Raw genomic sequence first — 15,000 nt, 5'->3', positions numbered from 1 at the left:
GTCTTTCCCTGGACACAACGCCGTGCTGAAACAGGGCTTCAACCCTGATCACTGGTCAGCACTGGGTGGAGTGTCTTCCCCTGGACACAACGCCGTGCTGAAACAGGGCTTCAACCCTGATCACTGGTCAGCACTGGGTGGAGTGTCTTCCCCTGGACACAACGCCGTGCTGAAACAGGGCTTCAACCCTGATCACTGGTCAGCACTGGGTGGAGTGTCTTTCCCTGGACACAACGCCGTGCTGAAACAGGGCTTCAACCCTGATCACTGGTCAGCACTGGGTGGAGTGTCTTCCCCTGGACACAACGCCGTGCTGAAACAGGGCTTCCACTCCTGATCACTGGTCAGCACTGGGTGGAGTGTCTTTCCCTGGACACAACGCCGTGCTGAAACAGGGCTTCAACCCTGATCACTGGTCAGCACTGGGTGGAGTGTCTTTCCCCAGGACACAACGCCGTGCTGAAACAGGGCCTCCACTCCTGATCACTGGTCAGCACTGGGTGGAGTGTCTTTCCCTAGGACACAACGCCGTGCTGAAACAGGGCCTCCACTCCTGATCACTGGTCAATGCTGGAAGTCCAGTGTACAACTGTTTCTGCAAGCAGTTATGTGAAGTGATATATTTTTTTCAAGCAGTTATGTTGAACTGATATTTTTCAAGCATTTGTGTAGAACTGATATTTTTCAAGCAGTTGTGAACTTACATTTTTCAAGCAGTAATGTAGAACTGATATTTTCCAAGCAGTTATGTAGATCTGATATTTTTCTAGCACATATTGAAAACCGATATTTGTTTCATTCTGACAAGTTCAGGAAACAAGTAATCTGCACCACTCAGTACTCTGTACCAAAGTCCACTTCTCTTTCTGGTTTTCAGGGCATTACAATTATAAACATGTAACATTTGCCTTGCAGTCTCTTGCCAGTGGATTTTATTGGTGAGTGATTGGTAATTTTCGTTTGTGACACAACAGAATAAGGATGAAATATGATCTAACAACATATCAAATCTATGTAACTTTATCTCTATCCAGACTTTATTTCAAACTGTAATCACAAAATGAAACATAATCTAACATCATTAAATCCATGTAACTTAAGGTATATCCATACCTCATTTCAAACCATGATCACAAAACAGAAAACTGTCAAACAATAAATCTGTATAACTAAGTCAATATCCTGATCTTATTTCAAAGCATAATCACTACGTAAAATATAATCTAACACCATAAATCTGACGATATAACAATATATATCCAGACCCTACATTTTAAACCATAATCACAAACTGAAACATGATCCAGTAGCATGATAAATATAACCATGTAACTTAATCCTGTGCAAACCTGATTTAAAACCATATATAATCATAAAAATAGATACTGCCCAACATCTTGATAAATCTGACTTTGTAACTTAATCTACATCAAGATCTTATTCAAAACCATAATCACAAAATGAAATAATGATCAACAACATGTAACTTAACAAATAATAAAGAGTGGTAACTCTCTCCATTCATAAGGTACACAACTTCAAGTCAGCGCTGCCTACGCTACCGATTCAGCTAGCACCGCTGTGTGCACATGTCAAATGATCGGTGTAAGGACAGGCCTGGCGCTTCCTTTTTAGAGGAAGTGTCTGGGTTTGTTCCAGTGTACCTTTTGTTTACCTGTGTGCTAGCTGAATCAGTAGCATGGGCAGCACTGACTTGAAGTTGTGTACCTTGTGAATGGAGAGAGTTACCACTCTTTACTATTTGTTAATCATTTCATCTCCTGGACTCACTGTTTGTTAATTATGTAACTTAATCCTGTAAAACCCTTATCTTAAACCATGATCATGAAACGAAATATGATCTAGCACCATAATAAATGTGACAATGTAACTTGATGCATGTCCAGACCATGGTACATAAAGCAGACTGTTGACATGAGCCCAGTTCTTGATAATACCATTGTTAGTGTTGCAAGGCAAGGGGAGTAACTCAGCTCTAGAGCAGAGGGGGAATATTGGCACTGTCTTTTTCTTTTCTCTTTTTCTCTCCATTGTTTAAGAGAGAAAAAAATGAAAGAGAAAGAAGAAAGGGACCATTGTTATCTGAAAACATTTGTACTTACAGATTTTAACATTGTCATATCTAATGTGTGTGGAAGTACTTTGTAATAGTCTTGTCAATGTCCTATGTAGTGAGAATGGAACCTAGTATATGGCAAGGGGAAGTTGAGTCTTTCAGCTCTTCAGTATTACCTGTCTGCTGTTGAAAACACACACACACATGCACACACACACACACACACACACACCTACACACACCTACACACACACACACACACACACACATGCACACACACACACACAGGCACGTGCAAGCACACACTCGCAGATTAGGAAAATTTGTGTATGAATGCTGCTGCAATTTACCGCATTAACTGATTGATAAATTGTGTGTTTTTCATTCGTTCATTCATTTACCATTGCAATTGTGTCTTATAAACCTTACGGTTTCATGACAATAAAATCTATTCTATTCTATTCTATTCTATTCTATTCTCACATGGTGGCATGTGTGTCTTTTTGTGTTAGGTGTGTGTATGATTGTATATCTGGGTGGCGCAGATAATTTCCACTCTTTCAGTATTGTCTGCCCAGTGTCCAAACATGAAAAACAAACGCAAAAGTGTGCAAACAAACACATGCACACTCATGCACGTGCATAGGTGCATGCATAGCACACACACTTGTATAAATACATGTGCACACACAGACTGTATACGGATCAGTTTGCACACTTTGACACCACCTTAGAACTGGAACTGATAGTTGCTTGATCATGTTTTGGCCATTACAGATGGAAATACATGTGACAGAAGCATAATAATGTGTGAAGGTTGTCAGTTATGATGGTGACTTGTTCTGTACAATACTGTGTGTAGTGTGACAAACCAGTTATCATGGTGACTTTTTCAGCACAGTACTGTGTGTAGTGTGACAAACCAGTTATCATGGTGACTGGTTCTGTACAGTACTGTGTGTAGTGTGACAAACCAGTTATGGTGACTTGTTCTGCACAATACTGTGTGTAGTGTGACAAACCAGTTATCATGGTGACTTGTTCTGTACAATACTGTGTGTAGTGTGACAAACCAGTTATCATGGTGACTTTTTCAGCACAGTACTGTGTGTAGTGTGACAAACCAGTTATCATGGTGACTTTTTCAGCACAGTACTGTGTGTAGTGTGACAAACCAGTTATCATGGTGACTGGTTCTGTACAGTACTGTGTGTAGTGTGACAAACCAGTTATGGTGACTTGTTCTGCACAATACTGTGTGTAGTGTGACAAACCAGTTATCATGGTGACTTGTTCTGTACAATACTGTGTGTAGTGTGACAAACCAGTTATCATGGTGACTTTTTCAGCACAGTACTGTGTGTAGTGTGACAAACCAGTTATCATGGTGACTGGTTCTGTACAGTACTGTGTGTAGTGTGACAAACCAGTTATGGTGACTTGTTCTGCACAATACTGTGTGTAGTGTGACAAACCAGTTATCATGGTGACTTTTTCAGCACAGTACTGTGTGTAGTGTGACAAACCAGTTATCATGGTGACTTTTTCAGCACAGTACTGTGTGTAGTGTGACAAACCAGTTATCATGGTGACTTTTTCAGCACAGTACTGTGTGTAGTGTGACAAACCAGTTATCATGGTGACTTTTTCAGCACAGTACTGTGTGTAGTGTGACAAACCAGTTATGGTGACTTGTTCTGCACAATACTGTGTGTAGTGTGACAAACCAGTTATCATGGTGACTGGTTCTGTACAGTACTGTGTGTAGTGTGACAAACCAGTTATGGTGACTTGTTCTGCACAATACTGTGTGTAGTGTGACAAACCAGTTATCATGGTGACTGGTTCTGTACAGTACTGTGTGTAGTGTGACAAACCAGTTATGGTGACTTGTTCTGCACAATACTGTGTGTAGTGTGACAAACCAGTTATCATGGTGACTTGTTCTGCACAGTACTGTGTGTAGTGTGACAAACCAGTTATCATGGTGACTTTTTCAGCACAGTACTGTGTGTAGTGTGACAAACCAGTTATGGTGACTGGTTCTGTACAGTACTGTGTGTAGTGTGACAAACCAGTTATGGTGACTTGTTCTGCACAATACTGTGTGTAGTGTGACAAACCAGTTATCATGGTGACTTGTTCTGTACAATACTGTGTGTAGTGTGACAAACCAGTTATCATGGTGACTTTTTCAGCACAGTACTGTGTGTAGTGTGACAAACCAGTTATCATGGTGACTTTTTCAGCACAGTACTGTGTGTAGTGTGACAAACCAGTTATCATGGTGACTTGTTCTGCACAGTACTGTGTGTAGTGTGACACAAACCAGTTATCATGGTGACTTGTTCTGTACAGTACTGTGTGTAGTGTGACACAAACCAGTCAGTTATCATGGTGACTTGTTCTGTACAGTACTGTGTGTAGTGTGACACAAACCAGTTATCATGGTGACTTGTTCTGTACAGTACTGTGTGTAGTGTGACACAAACCAGTCAGTTGTCATGGTGACTTGTTCTGTACAGTACTGTGTGTAGTGTGACACAAACCAGTTATCATGGTGACTTGTTCTGTACAATACTGTGTGTAGTGTGACACAAACCAGTTATCATGGTGACTTGTTCTGTACAGTACTGTGTGTAGTGTGACACAAACCAGTTATCATGGTGACTTGTTCTGTACAATACTGTGTGTAGTGTGACACAAACCAGTTATCATGGTGACTTGTTCTGTACAGTACTGTGTGTAGTGTGACACAAACCAGTTATCATGGTGACTTGTTCTGCACAGTACTGTGTGTAGTGTGACAAACCAGTTATCATGGTGACTTGTTCTGTACAATACTGTGTGTAGTGTGACACAAACCAGTTATCATGGTGACTTGTTCTGTACAGTACTGTGTGTAGTGTGACACAAACCAGTTGTCATGGTGACTTGTTCTGTACAGTACTGTGTGTAGTGTGACACAAACCAGTCAGTTATCATGGTGACTTGTTCTGTACAGTACTGTGTGTAGTGACGACTTTTCTCTTCACTACATCACTGGTAAACCATGATGATAACATACACACATGCGCACAGGTGTTTATCAACAGTTTTGATAATAATGAATAATACTATGAAGCACCCATTCTCTAATAATGCTCTTGGCACTTTACAAAAAATGGTAAATAGACGCTTACATGCACACACACATACACACACACACTCACACATGTATATGCATGTGCATGTGCGCATACACACACACACACACACACACACACACACACACACACACACACACACACACACACACACACACACACACACAGAAGAAGTACCCATTGAGAACAATGGGGTGGTATGAGCATGTTGTGCCAAAGTTTTCTGCAACAAGGACTTTTGGTGGCATAAACATACACTCATTTTCAATTTTTTCCCAGATGATGTTGGGTCACTTTCTTCCAGTAAGAACTGTAATTGTGCAAGTAACAAGTGCACAAGTTGGGACTTTTCTAAGTGAATTGTTGCAGTCTAAAAAGTGAATTTATGCATATGTATCGACCTGTAAGGCAATAGATGTTGGTGTTGATAAAGATGATGATGTCTCTATCAACCTGTAAGGCAATAGATGTTGGTGTTGATAAAGATAATGATGTCTCTATCAACCTGTATGGCAATAGATGTTGGTGTTGATAAAGATGATGATGTCTCTATCAACCTGTATGGCAATAGATGTTGGTGTTGATAAAGATGATGATGTCTATCAGCTTGTATGGCAATAGATGTTGGTGTTGATAAAGATGATGATGATGTCTATCAACCTGTATGGCAATAGATGTTGGTGTTGATAAAGATGATGATGTCTCTATCAACCTGTATGGCAATAGATGTTGGTGTTGATAAAGATGATGATGTCTCTATCAACCTGTATGGCAATAGATGTTGGTGTTGATAAAGATGATGATGTCTATCAGCCTGTATGGCAATAGATGTTGGTGTTGATAAAGATGATGATGTCTCTATCAGCCTGTATGGCAATAGATGTTGGTGTTGATAAAGATGATGATGTCTCTATCAACCTGTATGGCAATAGATGTTGGTGTTGATAAAGATGATGATGTCTCTATCAACCTGTATGGCAATAGATGTTGGTGTTGATAAAGATGATGATGTCTCTATCAACCTGTATGGCAATAGATGTTGGTGTTGATAAAGATGATGATGTCTATCAGCCTGTATGGCAATAGATGTTGGTGTTGATAAAGATGATGATGTTGTCTCTATCAACCTGTATGGCAATGGATGTTGGTGTTGATAAAGATGATGATGTCTCTATCAACCTGTATGGCAATAGATGTTGGTGTTGATAAAGATGATGATGTCTCTATCAACCTGTATGGCAATAGATGTTGGTGTTGATAAAGATGATGATGTCTCTATCAACCTGTATGGCAATAGATGTTGGTGTTGATAAAGATGATGATGCCTCTATCAACCTGTATGGCAATAGATGTTGGTGTTGATAAAGATGATGTCTATCAACCTGTATGGCAATAGATGTTGGTGTTGATAAAGATGATGATATTGTCTATCAGCCTGTATGGCAATAGATGTTGGTGTTGATAAAGATGATGATGATGTCTGTCAACCTGTATGGCAATAGATGTTGGTGTTGATAAAGATGATGATATTGTCTATCAGCCTGTATGGCAATAGATGTTGGAGGTAAGCTGGCAGAGTGGTTAAAATGCTCAGCTACCAACACAGACAGTCCGTGAGGGTGTGGGTTTGAATCCTGCTCTCACCCTTTCCCCCAAGTTTGACTGGAAAATCAAACTGGGTGTCTAGTCTTTGGGATGAAATGATAAACCCAGGACCCGTGTGCAGCACGCACTTGGCGCACTGAAAAAGAACTTACGGCAATGAGAGAGTTGTCCCCTGTCAAAATTATATAGAAAGAAATCCACTCTGATAGGTACATAAATATGTAAGCAAGCACTCAAGGCCTGACAAGCACATTGGGTTATGTTGCTGTCAGGCACCTGCCTAGCTGATGTGGTGCAGCGTATATGGATTTGTCCAAACGCAGAGACGCCTCCTTGAGAAACTGAAACTGTTGGTGTAGATGAAGGTGATGATGATGTTGCTGTGTCCTGACGTGGTGTGTGGGTTGATGGTGAGGTGTCTCTCTCTGGGCAGGGAACTTTTGACGATGTGTATGAAGATCCTGATTCCAGCCAGGTACTTTGTGAATGCCACGCTGTCCATCTGTGTTTGTGTCATTATCAAAGATCTCTTGTATACATATCCCTTATGTGTGTGTTAATCAAAGTTCTCTTGTATACATATCCCTTATATGTGTGCTAATCAAAGATCTCTTGTATACATATCCCTTATGTGTGTGCTAATCAAAGTTCTCTTGAATATGTGTCCCTCTGTCTTTGTGTGCTAATCAAAGATCTCTTGAATACATGTCCGTTTGTGTGTGATAAAGATCTCTTATATACCAGTATATCCATATGTGTGTTATAAAGATCTTCTGAGTGCCACTGTATCGCTGTGTGTGTGATTAGATCTCTTGTATACCATTCTATCCCTCCATGTGTGATGAAGATCTCTTGAGTACCACTCATGACTCTGTCCTTCTGTGGGTGATAAAGACATCTTTTATACCTGTTCCTCTGTGTTAGATAAAGATCTCTTGAATAGCATTCTGTCTATGTGTGTGTGATAAAGATCTCTTCAATAGCACTCTGTGTCTGACAAAGATCAATGGAAAAACAGTTTGTTCCTTTGAGTTGACAAAGATCTTTTGAATACCAGCCTGTGTTAAATACCAGTCCGTGTTGGATGAAGATCTTTTGAATGCTGTCAGTTTACCATTTCATTCCGCTGTGCCTCGCAAAAAATCTTTCTTCCTTGTCTCGCGTTGAAACCAGTGTTGTCTTTCCGTCTATGACCACAATACTAATCAAGTTTGAAACTTTATTTTCAGTCTTGCTTGCTGTGACCACTTTAATGCAAAAATCTCTTGAATGATAACATTTTTCTCTCTTGTCATTGATGAAGATCAGTTGAGAACTACTCTATCGTTTGTGTCTGACAGAGGTGCTTTGAATAGTGTCGCTCAATTCGTCAGTGTTTAACAGAGACCTCAGTCTTCTGCCATGTCCAGATGGAAAGATTTTTTTCAACGGCAAAAATATCACAGGCAGTTTTAGATGAAACTCTAAAAAAAACCCAAACACACTGTTACAGTTCTCAAACGTTTGTGACAGTTCGTTGACCATACCTAAAGACAACATTGTAATAGTTCTCAAACGTTTGTGACAGTTCATTGACCATACCTAAAGACAACATTGTAATAGTTCTCAAACGTTTGTGACAGTTCATTGACCATACCTAAAGACATTGTAATAGTTCACAAACGTTATTGACAGTTCATTGACCATACCTAAAGACAACATTGTAATAGTTCTCAAACGTTTTTGACAGTTCATTGACCATACCTAAAGACAACATTGTAATAGTTCTCAAACGTTTTTGACAGTTCGTTGACCATACCTAAAGACAACATTGTAATAGTTCTCAAACGTTTTTGACAGTTCGTTGACCATACCTAAAGACAACATTGTAATAGTTCTCAAACGTTTGTGACAGTTCATTGACCATACCTAAAGACATTGTAATAGTTCTCAAACGTTTGTGACAGTTCATTGACCATACCTAAAGACAACATTGTAATAGTTCTCAAACGTTTGTGACAGTTCATTGACCATACCTAAAGACATTGTAATAGTTCTCAAACGTTTGTGACAGTTCGTTGACCATACCTAAAGACAACATTGTAATAGTTCTCAAACGTTTTTGACAGTTCGTTGACCATACCTAAAGACAACATTGTAATAGTTCTCAAACGTTTGTGACAGTTCATTGACCATACCTAAAGACATTGTAATAGTTCACAAACGTTTGTGACAGTTCATTGACCATACCTAAAGACATTGTAATAGTTCTCAAACGTTTGTGACAGTTCATTGACCATACCTAAAGACAACATTGTAATAGTTCACAAACGTTTGTGACAGTTCATTGACCATACCTAAAGACAACATTGTAATAGTTCACAAACGTTTGTGACAGTTCATTGACCATACCTAAAAACATTGTAATAGTTCTCAAACGTTTGTGACAGTTCATTGACCATACCTAAAGACATTGTAATAGTTCACAAACGTTTGTGACGGTTCATGGACCATACCTAAAGACAACACTGAAACAGTTTACATTTATGTCAGTTCGTTGGTACCTAAAGACAACACCAACAGTTCACAGACCTATGACGTGACAGTTCATTGACGATACCTAAAGACAACACCAACAGTTCACAGACCTATGACGTGACAGTTCATTGACGATACCTAAAGACAACACCAACAGTTCACAGACCTATGACGTGACAGTTCATTGACCATACCTAAAGACACCGCTAACAGTTCACAGACCTATGACGTGACAGTTCATTGACCATACCTAAAGACACCGCTAACAGTTCACAGACCTATGACGTGACAGTTCATTGACCATACCTAAAGACAACACAAACAGTTCACAGACCTATGACGTGACAGTTCATTGACCATACCTAAAGACAACACAAACAGTTCACAGACCTATGACGTGACAGTTCATTGACCATACCTAAAGACAACACTAACAGTTCACAGACCTATGACGTGACAGTTCATTGACCATACCTAAAGACAACACCAACAGTTCACAGACCTATGACGTGACAGTTCATTGACCATACCTAAAGACAACCGCTAACAGTTCACTGACCTATGACGTGACAGTTCATTGACCATACCTAAAGACAACACCAACAGTTCACAGACCTATGACGTGACAGTTCATTGACCATACCTAAAGACACCGCTAACAGTTCACAGACCTATGACGTGACAGTTCATTGACCATACCTAAAGACACCGCTAACAGTTCACAGACCTATGACGTGACAGTTCATTGACCATACCTAAAGACAACACAGACAAATTCGGAAACAAAATGTTTTGCACAGTTCAATGACGACAGGTCCACCAAAATACAAAACCTTTTCTGTAATAGTTCACAACAAATGTTTTGGACAGTTCACTTACAATGAAAAACATTTCTTTGGAAATCTGGTTAACGAAAGAGAGAGCTGATACTGTCAGCATGCTGTGTGTGTAATGTGGCGTAAAACTCTCCCACCTGCGTTGCATGGCACTAGGCACTATGCTGTGTCGTTTGTCACTGCATTACAGTGTATTCTGTGGCATGGCCTGCCCTGTTATTGTCATTGCGAATATTTATAATATGCTGAGTTTGAAAATGTTCCTCTGTCTCTGTCCGTATGCACACCCCGCGCCCCTCTCCGCTGTGTGTGTGTGTGTGTGTGTGTGTGTGTGTGTGTGTGTGTGTGTGTGTGTGTGTGTGTGTGTGTGTGTCTGTCTCTCCCCTTTTCTGTTTATCAGTCCATCTGTCCGTCTATCTATCTATCTATCTATCCATCTATCTATTTCAGGGCGTGTCTTCTCTTGTGACTGACCTCACCAGTAGAACTCCCAGCTCCTGTCCTAGTGTTCAGTGTGACCGTCAGGTCTTGAATGAGTACATCGCTTCACTGATTGATAACATGTTTGTCCTTGATAATAAACTGTATCCGTACTGTACATATAGTTTCATTAATGTTGTGCGTGCATGTTTAAAGTACGGACTGATGCTTTTTATTTACAAAAAAAGAATGTGTGTTACACACACACACACACACACACACACACACACACACACACACACACACACGCACACACGCACACACACGCACACACACGCACACACACACACACGCACCCACACACACACAGAATCTTTTTTTTGTTTTGTTTTGCAAGATTCAAAAGAAAAATGTGTTGCTCAGAGATATTCGTCTTTGAAGACATTAATAATCAATAGATATTCGTCTCTTGGGGGAATAAAAAAAAAATAAAGCGATATTCGTATTTAGATGTATTATTGTTTAAGAGATAATCATTTTGAAGGTGTCAGTGATGAAAAGATATTGAATGCTTTGATGATTAACTGAGTAGATATTAGTCAGTTGATGGTTTAGTAATCAATATTGAGTCTGTTGAAGGTTTAGTAATCAATAGATATTTAGTCGTCTTTGAAGGCATTCATACGAAGTAGTCATCCTTGAAGGCATAAATGATATGTTCATCTTTGAAGGCATTTATACGGGATAGGCCTGTTTGAGGGTATTTGAAAGGAAAACTTGTTGTTGAACACAAACGATTCAGAGATCTGTCTTTGAAGGCAGTAATGAGAGGCACTGGATTAATATCTTAAGAGATAATTTCTTCAAAAGCATCAATAAGAGATACTCGTCTCCGAAGGAAGTTGCTAGATTATATTCGGCTTTGTAGGGAGAAGTAAAATACATACTCGTTTGAGGCATCTGTAAGAGATATGCCCATTTGTCTTTGATTCTTCTCAGAAAGTCACTTGGGATGGAACCTGATATACCCCCCACAGTGCCTTCAGAAGTACAGTGCGGGAAGGTCCTAGCTTAGTATCCTAAAACCAGGGACATATTTTCACGGCAATTTTAGCGCTCAGATGAAACGTCATTACCATTAGTAGATGCTGCGGTTCATTTTCAGTGGTTTTGACCCTGTTTTTAGGACGTTGTTGAACTCGATTTTTATGCAGATTTAGTCGCTAAACTAACGTGCAGCCTTTTTGCCTCGTCTGAAAAATCGTCACGAGTGGCACGTTCATTCTGTTTGTGCTGATCAAAGAGCCGTTCTTTCCGTATTTGGCCTCGAACACACACACACACACACACACACACACACACACACACACACACACACACACACACAGATAAACACACACACACACACACACACACACACACACACACACACACACACACAACACAACACAACACAACACAGCACATAAAACCATGGCGCCTTGAGACAACAAGTTTCGTTTCGTGTTCATAATCGGGGTCATTCCGCATCGTAACATGCCTAGTTCTTGACAAGAAAGGGCAGTTACTCGCAGCATTAATAGTATTTCTCATGTGCTGCATCGTGCAAAAAAAAAAGCACGGACATTTTCGTTAAAACAAGGTCTCGGAATTTAGGATGGCAAATAAACAGAACAGATTTGGTGCAGTAGCCAAAGTGGGGGCTGGTCTGAGCGTCCCGGGTGTGTGCGCCAGGCGCAGCAAGTTAACACAGGCTGTTTGTCGTGCACGCACGCTGTTTTGAAAAGCCCGAGCCGGTGCGCCCAACACCGTCCCCCCCGAGAAGCGCCCCCCCGAGCAGGACCAGCCTGAAGACCGGCGGCAGCAGCAGCGGCAGCAGCTGCGCGGGCAGGCGGACGTCCCCGACCCGGTACGCCGACCGCTCCCTGCCGCCCGTCCCGGGGCCCACCAAGGTTCGATCCCAGCTGCCCCCCGTGCCCCCCGCCAGCTCCACCAGTCCCATCCCTGTGCCTGCGGGCCGGGGTCCTCCCCCCCAGGCGTCAGAGTGCGGGTCGCCAGTCGTCGTGCCTCTCAGGCACCGCCACAAGGGGGCGCTACCGCCCCCGCCCCAGTCCTCCTCCTCCTCGCACAGAGCTCCAGTTCCGGTTCCGGTTCCCGCGGCGACCGACGAGGAGTTTGATGACGTCGAGCATGTGAGCGAGTTGGTGATGGATCGTTCTTCTTCTGTCTTCAGCCCTTCCCCGTCTCCACACTCCACCCCTCCTCCCTCTTCTGTCTTCACCACCCCTCCTCTCTCTCCTCTCCCCCTCTACTGTCTTCACCACCACCCCTCTCCCCCTCTACTGTCTTCACCACCCCTCCTCTCTCCCCCTCTCCCCCTCTACTTTCTTCACCACCCCTCCTCTCTCCCCTCTCCCCCTCTACTTTCTTCACCACCCCTCCTCTCTTCCCTCTCCCCCTCTACTTTCTTCACCACCCCTCCTCTCTTCCCTCTCCCCCTCTACTGTTCACCACCCCTCCTCTCTCCCCCTCTCCCCCTCTACTTTCTTCACCACCCCTCCTCTCTCTCCTCTCCCCCTCTACTGTCTTCACCACCACCCCTCTCCCCCTCTACTGTCTTCACCACCCCTCCTCTCTCCCCCTCTCCCCCTCTACTTTCTTCACCACCCCTCCTCTCTCCCCTCTCCCCCTCTACTGTCTTCACCACCCCTCCTCTCTTCCCCTCTCCCCCCCTTCTGTCTTCACCACCCCTCCTCTCTCCCCTCTCCCCCTCTACTGTCTTCACCACCCCTCCTCTCTCCCCTCTCCCCCTCTACTGTCTTCACCACCCCTCCTCTCTCCCCTCTCCCCCTCTACTGTCTTCACCACCCCTCCTCTCTCCCCTCTCCCCCTCTACTATCTTCACCACCCCTCCTCTCTCCCCTCTCCCCCCTTCTGTCTTCACCACCCCTCCTCTCTTCCCTCTCCCCCCTTCTGTCTTCACCACCCCTCCTCTCTCCCCTCTCCCCCTCTTCTGTCTTCACCACCCCTCCTCTCTCCCCTCTCCCCCTCTTCTGTCTTCACCACCCCTCCTCTCTCCCCTCTCCCCCTCTTCTGTCTTCACCACCCCTCCTCTCCCCCCCTCTCCCCCTCTACTGTCTTCACCACCCCTCCTCTCCCCCCCTCTCCCCCTCTACTGTCTTCACCACCCCTCCTCTCCCCCCCTCTCCCCCTCTACTGTCTTCACCACCCCTCCTCTCTCCCCTCTCCCCCCTTCTGTCTTCACCCCCCCCCCTCTCCCCCTCTACTGTCTTCACCACCACCCCCTCTCCCCCTCTACTGTCTTCACCACCCCTCCTCTCTCCTCTCTCCCCCTCTACTGTCTTCACCACCCCTCCTCTCTCCCCTCTCCCCCCTTCTGTCTTCACCACCCCTCCTCTTTCCCCTCTCCCCCCTTCTGTCTTCACCATCCCTCCTCTCTCCCCTCTCCCCCCTTCTGTCTTCACCATCCCTCCTCTCTCCCCTCTCCCCCCTTCTGTCTTCACCATCCCTCCTCTCTCCTCTCTCCCCCCTTCTGTCTTCACCACCCCTCCTCTCTCCCCCTCTTCTGTCTTCACCATCCCTCCTCTCTCCCCTCTCCCCCCTTCTGTCTTCACCATCCCTCCTCTCTCCCCTCTCCCCCCTTCTGTCTTCACCATCCCTCCTCTCTCCCCCTCTTCTGTCTTCACCATCCCTCCTCTCTCCCCTCTCCCCCCTTCTGTCTTCACCATCCCTCCTCTCTCCCCTCTCCCCCCTTCTGTCTTCACCATCCCTCCTCTCTCCCCTCTCCCCCCTTCTGTCTTCACCATCCCTCCTCTCTCCCCTCTCCCCCCCTTCTGTCTTCACCACCCCTCCCCTCTCCCCTCTCCCCCCTTCTGTCTTCACCACCCCTCCTCTCTCCCCTCTCCCCTTCTGTCTTCACCACCCCTCCTCTCTCCCCCCTCTACTGTCTTCACCACCCCTCCTCTCTCCCCTCTCCCCCCTTCTGTCTTCACCACCTCTCCTCTCTCCCCTCTCCCCCTTCTGTCTTCACCACCCCTCCTCTCTCCCCTCTCCCCCCTTCTGTCTTCACCACCCCTCCTCTCTCCCCTCTCCCCCCTTCTGTCTTCACCACCCCTCCTCTCTCCCCTCTCCCCCCTTCTGTCTTCACCACCCCTCCTCTCTCCCCTCTCCCCCTCTACTGTCTTCACCACCCCTCCTCTCTCCCCTCTCCCCCTCTTCTGTCTTCACCACCCCTCCTCTCTCCCCTCTCCCCCTCTACTGTCTTCACCACCCCTCCTCTCTCCCCCTCTACTGTCTTCACCACCCCTCCTCTCTCCCCTCTCCCCCCTTCTGTCTTCACCACCCCTCCTCTCTCCCCTCTCCCCCTCTACTGTCTTCA

The 15,000-nt window shown here is 44.3% G+C and overlaps 1 protein-coding gene across 1 annotated transcript in view; it reads left to right on the top strand.

Annotated features, from left to right (window-relative positions):
* LOC143294403 (uncharacterized) overlaps nucleotides 1–15,000 on the top strand; it is a 49,936-nt gene that overhangs the window by 21,666 nt on the left and 13,270 nt on the right. The window contains exons 9-10 of the mRNA XM_076605881.1: nucleotides 7,262–7,303; nucleotides 12,389–12,793. Coding sequence (XP_076461996.1) covers nucleotides 7,262–7,303; nucleotides 12,389–12,793 — 447 coding nt within the window. The remainder of the gene's footprint in view (nucleotides 1–7,261; nucleotides 7,304–12,388; nucleotides 12,794–15,000) is intronic.

Source organism: Babylonia areolata, chromosome 19 (assembly GCF_041734735.1).
Source record: "Babylonia areolata isolate BAREFJ2019XMU chromosome 19, ASM4173473v1, whole genome shotgun sequence".
NCBI lineage: Eukaryota > Metazoa > Mollusca > Gastropoda > Neogastropoda > Buccinidae > Babylonia > Babylonia areolata.
This window is presented reverse-complemented; position numbering and strand designations above follow the sequence as displayed.